Source organism: Pongo pygmaeus, chromosome 18 (genome assembly GCF_028885625.2).
Source record: "Pongo pygmaeus isolate AG05252 chromosome 18, NHGRI_mPonPyg2-v2.0_pri, whole genome shotgun sequence".
NCBI lineage: Eukaryota > Metazoa > Chordata > Mammalia > Primates > Hominidae > Pongo > Pongo pygmaeus.
Window position 1 is genome coordinate 9,418,954 of NC_072391.2, and position 12,999 is coordinate 9,431,952.

The window sequence follows — 12,999 nt, forward strand, 5'->3', positions numbered from 1 at the left end:
ACTTACCTTCTAGAAGACAGTAATCCAGTAAAGCAGAAGATAGAATATCTTAGCTCATGTAGGCAGTTGTGGATGTGGCAATAAAAATTAAACCCCTCCACTTGGTTACCTTGTTCTTTGTTTGGGTTTTTTTGTCACTAGGTAGTATACTATGGATGGTAGTATACTATCTTTCAAGATAAGATGAAATTTTTCACTAAAAGTGTCTAATATTTCATTTTAAGTTATCAAAGCAAGTTCTGACTCTCTACTTATCACAAGTTGAAATTCTTTTCCAGAAGAACTGATTTCTATTTCAATGTGGCCTCTAATTTATTTCCACCTTTGTGTGTAGTACATGCATGTAAACAGTCACCGGACAGAAATGACTTATTGCTTCCTTGGTGTAAATCACAATGCTTGGTTCCTCTGGAATTAGGCACTTCTCAAAAACTATAATGAATTTCATATTTAATTAAGATACGAAACATTTAGAATAGGGGCCACTATTGGAATTTGAGGGGATGGGAGTCTGTGGGGCAAAAACTAGGGAGAATATAAGGAGTAACCAGTCACTTTTCTTTTTTTCCAAGCTAATTCTTGATGCATTATGATGTGTGACTGTTCAAATAGATTAACAGATTTCTGAAAGCTGAAACATAATCAAAGCCAAATATTCTCGTAATTATCCCAATCATTTAGATTGAAATGCTTTGGCCCGAGATTATAGAAATATGCCACACATATGATAAGCTAAATCAGTGGTTCTAATGGGTCTTGGGGACCTGGAATTTAAAGAAAAAAAAAAAAACCATGATTGTTAGATGCTTCTAACATCCTCTCTATTCTTGCCTTTCATGGTTTCAATTTTGTAATTTAAACTTTTAGAATGTATTAAGAGAGGAAGAACTTGTTTTTTCCACCATTTCTGCTTAGTTAGAGTGTTTGTGGATGACTACTACCAAACAGAATATGAGCGCAGGTAGTGGGAGTGGAGGCACTTTAACAATTCTTCCTGGACAATACCAGCTTCCCTGTTTTTTTCAGAATGATCGTTTCCCCACTATTTTTGTTTTCTTCCATTTCTGTCTCCCAAACTTAGAAAATGAACAAACGGGGAAAAAAAGGGATTAACTTGTTCTGTTTTAAAATTTCAAGATTTGAGTGGATCATCTAAAAAGCCTGCAGAGCCTTGCCTTGTAAAATGTAGTTTCCAGACCAACACCATTGGCCTCACCAGGAGCCTGTGAGAATGTAGAATCCCAAACCCCACTCCCAGCCCTGCTGAACCAGAACCTGCACTTTCCAGATTCCAGAATGACTAGTGAAGTTTGAGAAGCCCCACTTTAGAGAACAAGCTTCTGTTCTACCCCGATATGCCATAATGTTGACAGAGGGTTGTCCTGCCACAAACCTTGCAAGAGATAAGAGGATCTATCTTTATAAATTATTGACTTTTATTACCATTGCCTCTCTACTCTCCGTTCTTCAGTGAGAAAGTAAGAGCTATCAACAGTTGAGTGACTTCTTCCCTCTCCTGGCCCAGGGCCACAATTAATTCTTTACCCCAAAAGATCCATGGATGGAAACAGTTATTTATGCTAACATCGTGTCATTAATTGCATAGATTCACACTAATATAAAGAAGTACCTGAAAAAGTTCCATCTGATTTAACTTTACTGACCCTGTTTTTTCCTGTGCTAAGTGGAAAGCATGGTACTAATTAGAATCAGAAAGAGATGAAGAAGGTGAACATTATAAACTGAAAGAGGTGATGCAAATGTTATCAATAACTCGGTTTCAGATTGACATATTTTGGAATGTATGATAGTATTTGCAGTGAACATATAGAGGCAGTAGCAAGTACATTAAATTAAATGCATTTAAAAATGTAAGGTTATTTTTAGTCTAGGCAATCTCTAAGACACTCTGTAACACTAACCCTCTGGGAACCTGTGCCTTGCTTAGCATCCCAGGACTTGTAGGTAACTGTGTCAAGATTTGAAACAGGATCTTTTATTCTCATTGGACCTACTCTGATATATAGACATGCACTAGCAAATCATTGCTGTTGATATAGAGAATATGATTACAGATTGAGATTTACACCTGGGTCCTGAATCTCTGTGCGGTTACTTACTACACGAGATAATTTGGGCAGGCTAACATTGAGCTAGTTGACCCTCAACTGCCTCATCTATAAAGTGGGATTAATGGATGACCATTGTTTCTTTGGGTGGTTGTGAGAATTAATTGCTGTCATGAACAGAAAGCCCCTCTAAGAGATCCTGACACTTAGTTCTCAGGATATTAGCAGCAGCAGCATCATTGAACTGTGGGATTATTGTGTTCTGTTCTTGAGTGAAAAAAACAAGTAGTTTCCTGTGGAAACGGGTTTTATGAGTTAGAATAATTTTTGACTAAATACATTTGTTTTTGGTTGTTTTAAAATCTTGACTTCTACCCTAGAAATATAAAAATAGGTTGGGGAATAGAAATCGGGGACCGCAAGATCAAATATCCTATCCTTTTTCACTCTGTGCCTTGGATATTTATTATTTTTTCTGCTCATGGATCAACTTAGGCCACCACACGTGCATTAGCTTTGTAGGAGAAATGCCCAGTCTCCCAGTATAAACCCAGCCTTCTGTCACTGCTTTGGATTTTCGTAAAATCAATTGCCTGCCCTCTTCTTTGGGTGGAGAGAGAAATAGACTTTCCTTTATGAGTCTACACAGACAAAAAAAGAAAAAAAAAAGCTAATTTTTCTACCAATAAAATGACTTCACATTTGTTTCTCATTCAACCTGCACAAAAGGTCCAGGAAGGGCATGTACTGTTTTTATATCTCAATTTTTCCAAATGAAGAAACTGAGGCCCAGACAGGTGAAATGAATTTTCTATTGGAATACAGCTTGTATGCAACAAAGCATGGTTTCCAGATTCACAGTTGGTTCTCTTTCACCTGAGCCTAGACAAGAAGTCCAGTGGGAACTCGGGAGAATGTTAAATGTTGGAGGAACTAAAATGACAAAAGGGAACTGTTCAAGGTCTCCAGGTAATGGAGATGAACTTGGGTTTGAATTTCCAAAACTCAGATATTTTTCTGGTACAACAGCCAAACTGGGGAGAGATTCACTGACCTTATCTTCTGCTTAAGCTTCTTTACGTATATCATGTTAGCAATAGGAACTGTGTCTAAATGAAATATTTTCAAGTGTATTTTCATGTGTTCCCCCTTTTCAAAAACGGATAGATAGGTGTAGAACCTTTGAGAGCTTTCTATAATCAATCTATTTGGTTACTTGTCTGTGTATACCCTGTCTGAGAGCTTTCTATAATCAATCCATTTGGTTACTTGTCTGTGTATACCCTGTCTCATTCTACAATTTGCCACAGTGTATTGAAGTGCACATGACAACACTAAACTGAATAAAAGTGACAGGGCAGGTAAAAAATATGAATCTGAATGGAATTTTTACCATTCTGGAGTAGAATATTAGTATTGTATGTGGGAAGGAGGTAAAATACTGATTGCAAGGAACCTCCCTTTGAAGGTGATAAAACTGAAATATAAATTAGATTACGAGCTTCCCAACAGGCAAGTCGAAGATACTCCAGTGATTTAAGGGCTATGAGCATAGATAGCATCAGACCCCTTAGACTTAGCTCAGTGCCTGATATGTAGCAAGCCCCTCATTTACAATCTGAAGGCTGAATGATGTGAGTCAACTATTTGGTAAGATCAGCAATATGAATTTTAATAGGTGCATCATATCTGCATATTATGTTTAATATTCAGAAAACACTCATGGCTGAGTTCCATATGGCACATCTAGCAACTTTAACAACAAGAATAAACTGATTATTGTGACTTTCCACCTTAATTTTACATGTAAAAAAGGAAGGATCCTGGTAAGCATGATTATAAAACAATTACTAATTATAACTACTATAATTACTATAATTAGCAATTAAAATATTGAGTATAAAATGTTAAAATCAACACTAGCGCAATTTACTTTAAACCCAAAAGACAACTGTTTCCTGCAGAGGCAAGATACATATGTTCAGAGAGGTATTCATACAGTGAGATGAGTTCTCCATGCTGGCTGACAGATGAGAATCAACCCCAAGGGTTTTTCAGGCATATCTGTGCATGGGAACCACTCTCAAAGATGCCGAACTTAAATGACCGGGGTATGGGCCTGGTCATTGGTATTTTATTTAAAAAATAATTCTAGCTGAATATTTATTAAAAAACAAAGTATTGGCTGGGCAGTCAGGGCTAAGAACCTCTGCCTTATAAACAACAGATATCCCAATACGTACAGGTAGAATTGGACTTTGTCCCACTACTATCTTGGGGCATCTTGGCTGCCATCTACCAGGCCAGAAGACCAACTTCTCAGCTGTAGGGATTGCCTAGCAGGCATCCTTGGAAGGTTTAAATGTGTGTGTGTGTGTGTGAGAGAGAGAGAGAGAGAGAAAGAGATTGAATATTCATAGCATTGGATACAAGAAGAATCTTGCTATGAGTGATATCGATCCTGAGATCTATGTAACAATAGCAATGTAACAGAATTAAGAAGCCAAAGAATGAGAAGTGACCAGAATCTTTACCAATGAGACTTAAAGACAGTATTATTTGATATGGGGAATGTTTACCTCCCACCTGCCCACACCAAAAGTTTTCTCTGACTTGATATCTAGCCTCTCATGTCCCCTCCAGCAACACGGGCTGGCTACTGTCTTAATTTAACTCTGAGAATTCAGCCATGGGTAATTTTTCAGAAGGAAAACTGCCAAAAGATGAGATTTAGCCTAAGGAACAAAAGTGGGCTATGAGGGTGATATGTGGCAACCCACAGGACTAATTTAAGTGTACCCACTAGCTGAGGCAGATAGAGTGTAGATGGTTGATCTATAAAACCATCTTAAAAGATTAGTCAGCCTGGTGACATAAGAGTGAAAGAGAAAGACCATGGCATATACCATTTCATAATCAAGTTGTTGTTAAATCAGAATATGTTTTTAATTCTCTCTCTCTCAATTATACTCAAAGAGGAGTTCAAATATTTCTTAGAGGAAATGAAGATTCAGAATATTAAGTTACTCCACAGAGACATCACACCCCACTGCTGATTAAATACCCCCTACGTGAATGTTCCCAAGCAGAACCTTAGATAGTAAAAGCTTGTGTCTTGAGCCAAGCCAACTGTGTTCAGGTTTCACCTCTACCACTTAACAGCTGCTCGCATTATATAACTTTTCCATGCCTCAGTTTCCTCATCTACAAGAGGAGGATAAAAAGAAGGGTTATGAGAAAAATTAAATGAATACATAGAAAGATATGACACTTGGCAACTTGCAGTCATAAGTGCCCCTTCAGTGTTAGATAGTAGCTGTTGCAGTCAACATTCCCATGAGCCAAGACAAACACAGCCTTCTCCCTTGAACTCAATTTGGCCATTCCATCATTTTTCATACATTAGTAATCCTTCCTCTTCTCCACCCCCAACCAAGCCTTTCCAATTCAAAACAATCTTCCTGGGACAGGTGAGCTTTGGAGTGAAAATAGGAATGAACTTGCAGATTTCTTAGCAAGGTTGCCCAAACTTCAAGGTAAGAAGTAGCAGGAGGCGTGATTCCCTCACAGCAGAATCTGCTACCTAGAGCACAGTGAAAATGAGTGCCCATGGGGTTGATCAATAGGCAGACCTGAGTTCTTATTAAGTGTATAGATTACCAGACCTCTCTCCTGGAAATTCTGATTCAGGTGGTCAGAGTTGAAACCCAGGAATCTATACCTTGAATGAGCATTCTAGGCATTCTTATCTTCAGGGAAGTTTGAGAAATTTTGGAGTGGAAGGAGAGGTAGAACATAGAAGTTTTGGGTGACAGGAATGGGAAAAGACAAAAATTAGGGGCCAACTCAAGGAAAAATGGAAAAACTCAAGCAAGGATGATCTTGAGTAAATCCATAATAAATGGTCCAGTAAGAGGAACAGGTAAGGAAGAACTCAAATACCAAGAGTATGACATGGCCACTGTAGAGCAGTTTCTCTGTCAGGATGAGGTTTAACGTCAACTCTTAGAAGGCATCTAGAAACTAGAAGTACCCTTTCTTGGATACTGTATCAGGTTTGTGTGGTTGCACAGTCTAAAACCTAAGTAGCTAGGTTGCCCTGGAGGCAAGCATGATGGCGAAATAGAAGTTGCAAAAGTAGAAACCAAAGTTGGAAGAGATTCAGTGATTCAACTCCCTTGAATCCCTTCCTTGAATCCACTTCCTTGAATCTCTCGAATCCCTCTGCCTTGGTGCCATAACACTGCTTCTCAGCTGGGCCACATATTAGAGTCACCTACAGAGCATTTTCCAAACTACTTTCCAGACCCTACTGCAGATCAATTAAAGCAGAACCCTCAGGAGTGGGCCCTATCACTGGCACTCTTTTAACCTCTATGTATCTAAGGAGCAGCCAAGGTGAGGACCATTCAACTCAACAAGTGATTTTCAAACAAAGAACGTTAGCACATTAGAATCACTTGGAAGTATTTAAAAAGTGCTGATGCCCGAGACCCAGTTTCAGAGGTTACCATTTAATTGGTCTTCAGTGTAGCTTGGTAACCAGAAATTTTTAGAAGTGCACCGATTATTTACAACGTGCAGCCAAGGTTGAGAACGACTCAGCCAGACTTGCTTTATTAACAACTAAGGAACAGACCAGTTTGTGGAAAATCGGTGCATTTTGAAGTTTAAATTCATGGGTCTGTGTTGAGAGAAAGCAGCACACTAGGGTTTGCATAAGGAGACAGACCCTGGTACCAGCCTTCTTTCTTCTCCTGAGAGGGAGCCCTACTGTCCAGAATATACCTGCATTGTTCTGATCTTTTAATTTTTCCTGAAGTTGTTTGGATATAGCAGAGACATTCGTCTCTTTGATCATATGTGTCTCTGGTCATTTGGGGCAAATGGCTTGAGAGAGGGTCATAGATGATCCATTTATGGGCCCTCTAAATCAATAATGCCTTAATGTTCAAGGTGAAACAGCTGTACATAAAATGGCATAACATGGTGAATATAGACAGCAACATGCAATCTCCCCTTAGAACTCTACCAGAATTCTTCTGTTGGCCTGACATTGTAGGCCACCAAAGCCAATCTGATTTTACAGACATTTCCTGTTAATTGCACTTATCAATTGATGAAAGCATTGTTCAGGGAAGTAGTTATCACACAGATGGAATTCATGGAATTAATTAATGAACTCTATAAGAAAGGCACTTTCTGACACCTTATGGTGACCTTTCTGGGATGTAGTGGGAGTATTTATGTGGATTAAAAAATAAAATAGTACAGAATGGATACGTCAGAAAAATACTTAACTGGTAGCTGTTAACTCCTTTTAAATGTCACGATTGTTGAGAACTCTGCCTTGAAACAGATGTGAATTTGTAGTCAGAAGTAATCTAAGCCAACTCTTTTGAAGAGGGTGAGTTGTCAAAGGGAGTAGTCACTTTTGTTCTGAAACTTAGGGATCAAAAAGAGACCACGGGTAAAAAATAAAAGAAAAATCAATACACATAGATTTTCAAAAAAGTGGAGGAGAGAAAGAATGAAGGGAAAGAAAAGAATAGAAAGGAAAGGAGAAAAGGAAAGGGTAGGAGAGGAAGAGAGGAAGAAAGGAGGAGGATGGAGGAAGGAAAAAGGGTAGTTTAAGGTTAAGAGCAGAGTGTCAAAAAGAATACTTTCAAGGACACCATCATACTGTAAAATTCTGAAACAATTTTTTAAAAACAAGCCTAGTTTCTTACAGGGCTGTTTCTGATCATACTTGTAGGTTGCATTTTAAAAGTTCCCTATTCGTTCAGTCACAATTTTACATCTGTTTTTGTCTCCGAGTGGCTTTCCTCATGTCTAGCACACTGGACAGTTCTTTAGGGAAAATTGCAGAAAGGGAACACAAGCTAGCAATCTGTTCTAGGCTTAGGCAGTAGAAATTGGGTAGAGCTGCCCCACCCTCCTGCCAGAGATATGTGGATGCCTAGCGCAAAGACCTTGCCGCTTTGGATAAACCAGGCCTCCATTCTTGCTTATGGTAGCATCCTTATTAGCATTCTGTAAATAGAGGTTATGCTAAGTGCTTCTTTTGTGCACCCCAGAATATCACACCTGTAGTTAGGAATTCCTGTGTTATTGCCCCTTGTATAGGTCAAAGGTGAGTAAGTCAAATATTCAACCAAAATATCTCCTTTGTTTTCAGGGATAAATTTTATTGCTCCTCAAACATAGGGAATCTGGGGCCAGATATTCATGGGGCTCAAAAAGTCTGTCAAAAAGATAACCCAAAATCTTACGTTAACTTTTATTGTCAAGGAAAGTGATTGATAAACTTAGCTGTGACTTGTTATGTAGGAGAAAAGTACTAAAAATACTATTCTCAAAGCACGTATAACTTGTTTATATTTTATTGGTGTAGAAATGACTAGAATTTAACTGAATGTGAAATTCTAGGGAATATTCAAATGGCAGCTCTATTTATATTCCAGGTTGTACCTCTTGCAACAGTAAAACTTTCTTAAGATGTTTTAAGAAATGCTCCATCACTAGATACCTTTTGAAGCACTGAAACATTTGAACAAAACCAATCACACTAAGAAGAAAAATGCATTTATCTTGGTTCTTGGTGATCCATAGGCATGGTAAAAATCTAACTGATGAAAACCCAGAGCCCCTGTACTGCTGCTTTTGAGGCATTTAAGAACCTAGCCAACCTCATTGTGCCATTTTTATAATTTGACACAGACGATCTTATTTGTAGACGAGTAAGTAGTACCTTTGAATTAGAACACATTACGTTGTGGAAGTGTCACAGTTGGAAACATCTTAAGGGAGTTTTATCATCTTGCTGGGTTTACTAAAAGTAACAGCATTTTCTGTTTTCATTATTTTTAATACTGCATCATTAAAAATAATTTGGAAAGATAGGGTTTATTTCAATTGACAAGTTCTCTTAGCTCTATGTAGCAAGCCTGGTTTGATGAGGAAATTATTATCCATAATACATCACCATATAAAATTGTCTTCTGAAATGACAGCCCTTTTTCTTAATTTTTTTTGATATTATAAGTCTGGAATTTTATAATTTTTCTAGCTAGCTGTAGTATACCCTGTTTCTTAATCAGTAGTCTCATTTTAAAAAGTAATCTCTTTAGCATAGAAATTCATATAAGCACAATTTGAAATGCTTTAGCCTTAGAAACATATCCTGGCATGTTTTGGTAACACACAGTATTAATATTTGGTGCAACAGCTTGTACATGGTCCATATTCTGACATTACCATGACTTTAAGAGGTCCCCGCATGCGTATTTCATCTTTCTAAACTCTGAGGTACATCAGCACATTTCCTCGCAACATCCATTCACACGCAGCACCCTTCCCTCCCCTCATCTGTACACATCGAAGCAATTGGCAGAGAGCACATTTCCCCCTGAGCGAGCAGTATTGTGAATTTTATCTTCTCTTCCAGAAATCAGTTCGTCTTCGTTGCAGCAGATGAAATTTCTTGTAACACCTCTGCAGGTAACAAACATTGCTACTTCTTGATGCATCCATCCAAGTCTCAGTATCCTTTTTTTTTTTCTTCTTCACATGCTGCAGTTGGTCACTCTAGAAAGTTTAGTTAAGAGAAAAAAAAAAAAAAAAAAGATCTTATATCTTTGGAATACAGCTGAAGCCTTGAGGCTCTGCCATATAAGACGACATTAGGCATTTTGCTAACTTTGATGTTTTATTTCTGGTTTTAATAATACATGGTCCAGAAAAGTAAGACTATGTTGAATCAATCCACAAGAAAATCTTACAGTATAATCAGTGCTCTTATGGTAAAATACAGAACAGGAAGATTAGGTACACAGACGTATGACTTCCATGTTTTTTGACGTATTATGTCTGGGTTCATAGAGATTGATGTGTGAATTATTTGGGATCTTTATGGAACATTAGAGGCTGTAAAAGACTGAATCTATAAAGCTTAGAGGCGTTCGAGAATATAATTATCTCTGTCTTATAAGAAGGGGATCTTCATTCTATTAGCCAAAGATCCTCTATTTCCTTTCTTGTAAAACATCTCTCAAGTAGCAGGACTTAGAGAGACCAGGTCCTTTTGGTTTTGAAACCAGGACATTGGCAAATGGAAATTGCATAGCTGCATGATATGTCCATCAAAATAACACCTGTCTTTTTTCTTTGATGTGGTTCAGAACAGTTAAATTTGTACTTTCATTAGTATGGAATTAATTAAATGCCAAGATAGGTGAGTGACTTAACACTAGATTTCTTTTTTTTCCTTTTGTCGTTTTTAAGCCTAAACTATGACCAAAACAATCACTAGGAAGTCTTGCCAATGTGTTGCTTTCAGCCTGCAAGGGAGGACGTTACAACTTATCACTACATAACTGAGCATCCCATGATCTTCAGACACATACATTAAACTGAACCTTACAAGTAAACACTCATCTGTTACCTTTTATCAATGGTGCAGTAAAGAAAGGCTTATGTGCCAATGTTTCACTCCCTATTTACTGCCTTTGGTGAGAATGAATGAATGAAAGGAAGCACAGAGAGCTAAGAACGTGCACCCAACTATCTGTTCTAAAAGGCAGGGTCAGTTTTATTTATATGGTCAGCCTCAGCCTTTATAACGGTTTAAAGTCTTACCTGGTGAGTTCAAGAGGTATGCATGATGCATGCTGACATTTTAAAGCGACGGTACACTCTATTTCTATAAAACCGCTTTGATGATGGTCCTGCAATTTCCCTCTTAACCCCTAGACTTGTATCTCTGCTTCTCATTGTGAGAGGTGGTGACATCCTTAACACTTTACTAATGCCCAATGCTAGATGCAATGGTTAATTGAATTGCTGGGAGTGTCAGGGAATGTTCCTGCAATATAACAGTTGTTTAACATTTTCAGAGCCTTAGTGGAATGGAGCATGCAACAAAAGGGGAGACCACTTGGAATGGGAGGTAGGGGTGGGGAATAATGTTAATTTGAAATGTTCATAGGCATCATGTATAGATGCCTCAGTGCACTACAGCCTCTGCCTTCTGTTAACCCCTGTGCATGTTCCAGTATGTTAGGTTATATTTGGACATCTTAGATCAAACGTGAAAAAGTTAGATATTGATTTTGCCCCGTGACTTAAACCCTGCCTTGTAAGCAAGTGATCCACACACAATATTTCTAAGAAGGGCGACAGAAAATGAAAGTTTGCATGAGTGGGGTGAGTGTTTCCATCTACCTAATCTAGATGGCTGCTTAGTAAATTCTTAATGAATTGCTATTGATCACATTTCAGATTGAGAAAGATATCCCTAGTCCTTTCATGGACATTTTAATAATATGTTGTATGCTTCATAAGGTTCCATTTGAACTCTGAATTTTGAATGAAGCATGAAAAAGGAGACACCCATATCAATCAAATGTCAGATTATCTCCTAGCAAGTTCACCCTCCTCATAGAGTGAAAATGAAAAATCAAAACTGCTCAGTCAACAAAGGTTGTAACTTGTGGTTTCAATGAAAGCCTTCTAGGGCGTCATCTCCTACATGCTGAAAAAACCTGCTTTGGGAGGCCAAGGCGGGTGGATCATGAGGGTCAGGAGTCTAAGACCAGCCTGGCCAACATGGTGAAACCCCATCTCTACTAAAAATACAACAATTAGCCGGGTGTGGTGGCACATGCCTGTAATCCCAGCTACTTAGGAGACTGAGGCAGGGAATTGCTTGAACCGGGGAGGTGGAGGTTGCAGTGAGCAGAGATTGTGCCACTGTACTGCAGCCTGGATGACAGAGCAAGCCTCCATCAAAAAAAAAAAAAAAAAAAAACCAACCCTGCTGTGCCCACTACCCACATTCTAAACAGCACTACTGTAATGAGCTCCCACCTCCTTATAAAAACATTTACTAGGGCAGGTTTATTGAATCCTGCTATCTACTGGATATCAGAGTTTGACAAAAGGCAAGTTCTCTATTTTTAAATGGAGAAAAAGAAAATCAACATGCTTAAAATCTCAGTGTGGGGCTTGATGGCTGTTATAACTGAAATTCTTATAAAGAGGTGCTATTGTCACATTGATGCCCATGGTGGATGGGTAAGCACAGGCAGCTGTCAGGGGCTTAGGGTGGAGATGGTGAGATGAAAATCATTAAGCAGTAGAACAGCAGCATTTCAGGATTTGTTCAAGTTTCCCAAAGAAAAGCGATGCCTTTTACGTGAGTCTTTTGTGGAGAGTGCCAACACATCTGGTCTGCTTTTTCTAGCCACATGGAATAGGCATTTTTCATTAAGATTTGTGGTCTGTGAGACTAATTTACAAGGATATCTATTTTCTTACCTAAGGGTTTCAACAATGCTATTAGTTGTGTTGTTTTGGTTTGGTTCTTCCCAAAGAATGTGTGCTCTGTTGGGTATCACTTGGGACTAGGCTTTTATAACAGGGCAGGACACCGCCTAATGCATCCAGCTTGGACAATTGAGTAGGTTCTCATTCAGTAACATCAAGAACCTTTGATGAGTTGGATTCTGCAATAGATGGCGAAAAGGGAGAAAATGATTTTCCCTTCTTAGATGGGAGGTCTCCCTCTGTGATTCATTAGGAATTTTCCAGGGTGGGCTAGTGATTGTAGTAGTTGCAGAAGGGTCTGGTATGAGAATGGAGGCTGAAAAGCAAGTTACTTAATCAGTGACTAGAAATTCATTTTAGTTTATTAATATCTTGAGTCCTTTCTGGGTGTCAGGAATTGTTCTAAGCCCCGGGGACATAGCGTTAAATGAGTCAGGAGAAGCCCTCATCAAAAGACCTTCATTGTATGGGAGAACAGATCCCAAACCACGTATATGAATAAGCAGATAATATATATGCATAGTAAGTTATAAACTTACTATAATCAATCAAAAGGCAGGGGAGGGGATGGAAAGTAAGGTGCAATGCTATTTTAGACTCAGCC

At 38.5% G+C, this 12,999-nt stretch overlaps 1 protein-coding gene across 50 annotated transcripts in view; it reads left to right on the forward strand.

The window, feature by feature from the left end:
* RBFOX1 (RNA binding fox-1 homolog 1) overlaps positions 1–12,999 on the forward strand; it is a 2,494,239-nt gene that overhangs the window by 2,464,514 nt on the left and 16,726 nt on the right. For 29 of the 50 annotated variants that reach the window (XM_063655277.1, XM_063655270.1, XM_063655271.1 and 26 more), the window contains one exon: positions 9,517–9,569. The exons of the other annotated variants lie outside the window; for them this stretch is intronic. In XM_063655277.1, the coding sequence (XP_063511347.1) occupies positions 9,517–9,569 (53 nt within the window). The remainder of the gene's footprint in view (positions 1–9,516; positions 9,570–12,999) is intronic. 50 annotated transcript variants of the gene reach the window in all.